Source organism: Gymnoscopelus braueri (genome assembly GCF_963280865.1).
Source record: "Gymnoscopelus braueri genome assembly, chromosome: 24".
Lineage (NCBI taxonomy): Eukaryota > Metazoa > Chordata > Actinopteri > Myctophiformes > Myctophidae > Gymnoscopelus > Gymnoscopelus braueri.
The window spans coordinates 23485872-23488266 of NC_137626.1; the positions used below are offsets into that span (position 1 = coordinate 23485872).

At 43.9% G+C, this 2395-nt stretch overlaps 1 protein-coding gene across 2 annotated transcripts in view; it reads left to right on the forward strand.

The window, feature by feature from the left end:
- Positions 1–1669, forward strand: part of LOC308080802 (DNA-binding protein SATB2-like) — a 38587-nt gene extending 36918 nt beyond the window's left edge. For both annotated transcript variants that reach the window (XM_080422807.1, XM_080422808.1), the window contains exon 13: positions 1–1669. This exon is cut by the window's left edge and continues 279 nt beyond it. In XM_080422807.1, coding sequence (XP_080278933.1) covers positions 1–435 — 435 coding nt within the window. In that variant the 3' untranslated portion in view covers positions 436–1669.
- Positions 1670–2395: the final 726 nt, after the last annotated feature.

Sequence of the window (2395 nt, forward strand, 5' to 3'; positions counted from 1 at the left end):
CCGGACCAGGAGGCCATCCACACCCTGTCGGCCCAGCTGGACTTACCCAAGCACACCATCGTCAAATTCTTCCAGAACCAGCGCTATCACGTCAAGCACCACAGCCAGACCAGGGAGCCCGGCGCCCTAGGGGAGGACGGCGAAAGCCCGGGCCCCGCCAATGGGCCCCTGGGGGCGGCAGAGTGCCTCGGTGGCACCGGCGAGGAGGAGGTGCTTTCGGGATCCGAGGAGTCCAGCGAGGACGGCACCGGTTCGGTGGAAGTGTACAGAACAGAGGGAGGAGGCGACGGGGGTGAAGGAGGAGGGGCGGGGGTGGATATGGAGGTTGAGAATGTGGAGGTGGAGGACAGAGAAGCTTTGGCCCCAAGGACCACCTCCATGTCCCCTTTCAATGGTCCAGAGAGCCCCCATGACTCTGGGGAGCAGCAGAGATAACAGAAGGGAACAGAGAACAGAGACATGAGGTGAGACAGGACGTGATGGGAACACAGATGGGTGCAAGAAACACCTTATTACATGGTACAACCAACACACTCGCATCTACTCACCACACACACACTCTCAAAAACGCAGAGCAATTTTTGTGTGGATGCAATCATCCGAGTTTGTGGTTTAAGAACTGTGGCAGCGACTATAAGTGCTGTGACCAAAGGAAATAAGGGACATAAGGATGTTGATGACGTTGTAGCTTACTGGTTCTGAGGGATCTGGTCAGTATAGGACTTGACAATAAAGAGGCTTTAGAAAACAAGGCAACAAAGTACCTCACACGAAAAGTGGCATATTGGACCAATGGCATGCAGCTCTTATATTGTGAGATCCTACACCTCATTTTTCCAAAACAGGTGCCCATATTTCATCAAATATGTTTTTTCTGCCTTTTTGTTTTATTTTTTTTATAACTGTGTCTTTCCCATGATGCTTTATGAGGTCTATGCATTGACTGCCAAACAGTATGTGCAAATGGAACACCTTTTTTCTCTTAAGTTGCCAAATCTGTTGTGTCCCACTCTCCAATCAGCACAAGTATTTATTGCCATGTTTAATCAAAAAACTCAATATTATTGTTGCCAGTATTGATGCTAATATTATTATTATTATTTTCTTTGATAGGAGTGAAAAATATAAATGTTAATGTGAGAGAGAACTGGATAACACTGCAAAAAAAGTTACTGAGCGTTGTACATCTCAAGATGTGAGAAATTTGTATTTTTATTTACTGTTTCCAAAACAGACTGTGAGACAGAGTTTCCTGAAATGTTTACTTATGTCATGTGACAAAATGTTGTGACAATCAAAACAAAAATACATTTTGTGATGGCATCTCTGTCTTTAGGGTGTGTATACGCTGCTGTGTGTGACATACATCATTGAGATGAATCAGGCGTATTCTTTGCCATCTATTTGTATTAATCTTTCTTTTGACAATCATGTCTTTGTCTTGGACAGAGCACTTAAATGCTTGATTAAAAGTTTCATTTGTGTCACTCTGATTAGCACATTTTTACGTTGTCTTGAACCGTCGCACACGGACAGTCCAAGTGAAGTAGCATTTGTATCCGATTCCACAGGTCTTCCACCGACAGTTTGGTTTTAGTACAATCAAGTGCGAAGGAACGCAAGATCCGTTCCCCAACTTTTCTATGGCATTAAATAGAAGTTCAAAGTCTGTTGTTGTCAAGTGTCTTGATTATTTTATCCTGCTCTGTTACAGCACTCTTCGTTTCCCAACCACCCAGTTCAGTTGGACAGTATGTTATATTGTTTAATAGATTATCAGACAGTCAGAGAGAAAGATCGTTGTTGTCCCCTTCAGAGCCATTTGATAGAAGCTACTATACACGCACACCTCACACGGGCATACACATACAGTAGGGTTTGATTTGCTGATATGTTCGATAGTGTCGAAATTTTATAAAACATTTATGTTAAGCACATTAACCCAGGTGGCACTATTTTTGGTCAAACGTACATTTTGTCAACATTTTCCAAATTAAAATTACCAAAATAGCTGAAATTGCAGATCTACAAGCTCTTCATCTTCCTTTTTCTCTCACTCTTCCATGCACCTCCCTCATTCTCTCTCTCTCTGTCTCTCTTTCTCTTTGTCTCAGTCTGGCACCATGGGTGCTGCACAGCAGGCTCGTTAAATACAGATTAATTTACGAGTCCAGCTAACTTTCTGCAATTTCATGTCTCGCTTGCCTGCCAGGGCACTGGATAACAATCCAAAACTATTTCACATCCGCCATGTGCGATACGCGTACGTAAATCGTGCCTGTTCTTCTCTCCTTTTCCATCTGTCAGACTTATTCCCCCCTGAATTGTCCCTGGCTCCGTCCTCAGTGCACACCTTCTGGTTCTCATCATCATGAACCAAGTAGAGCGTTGTTGT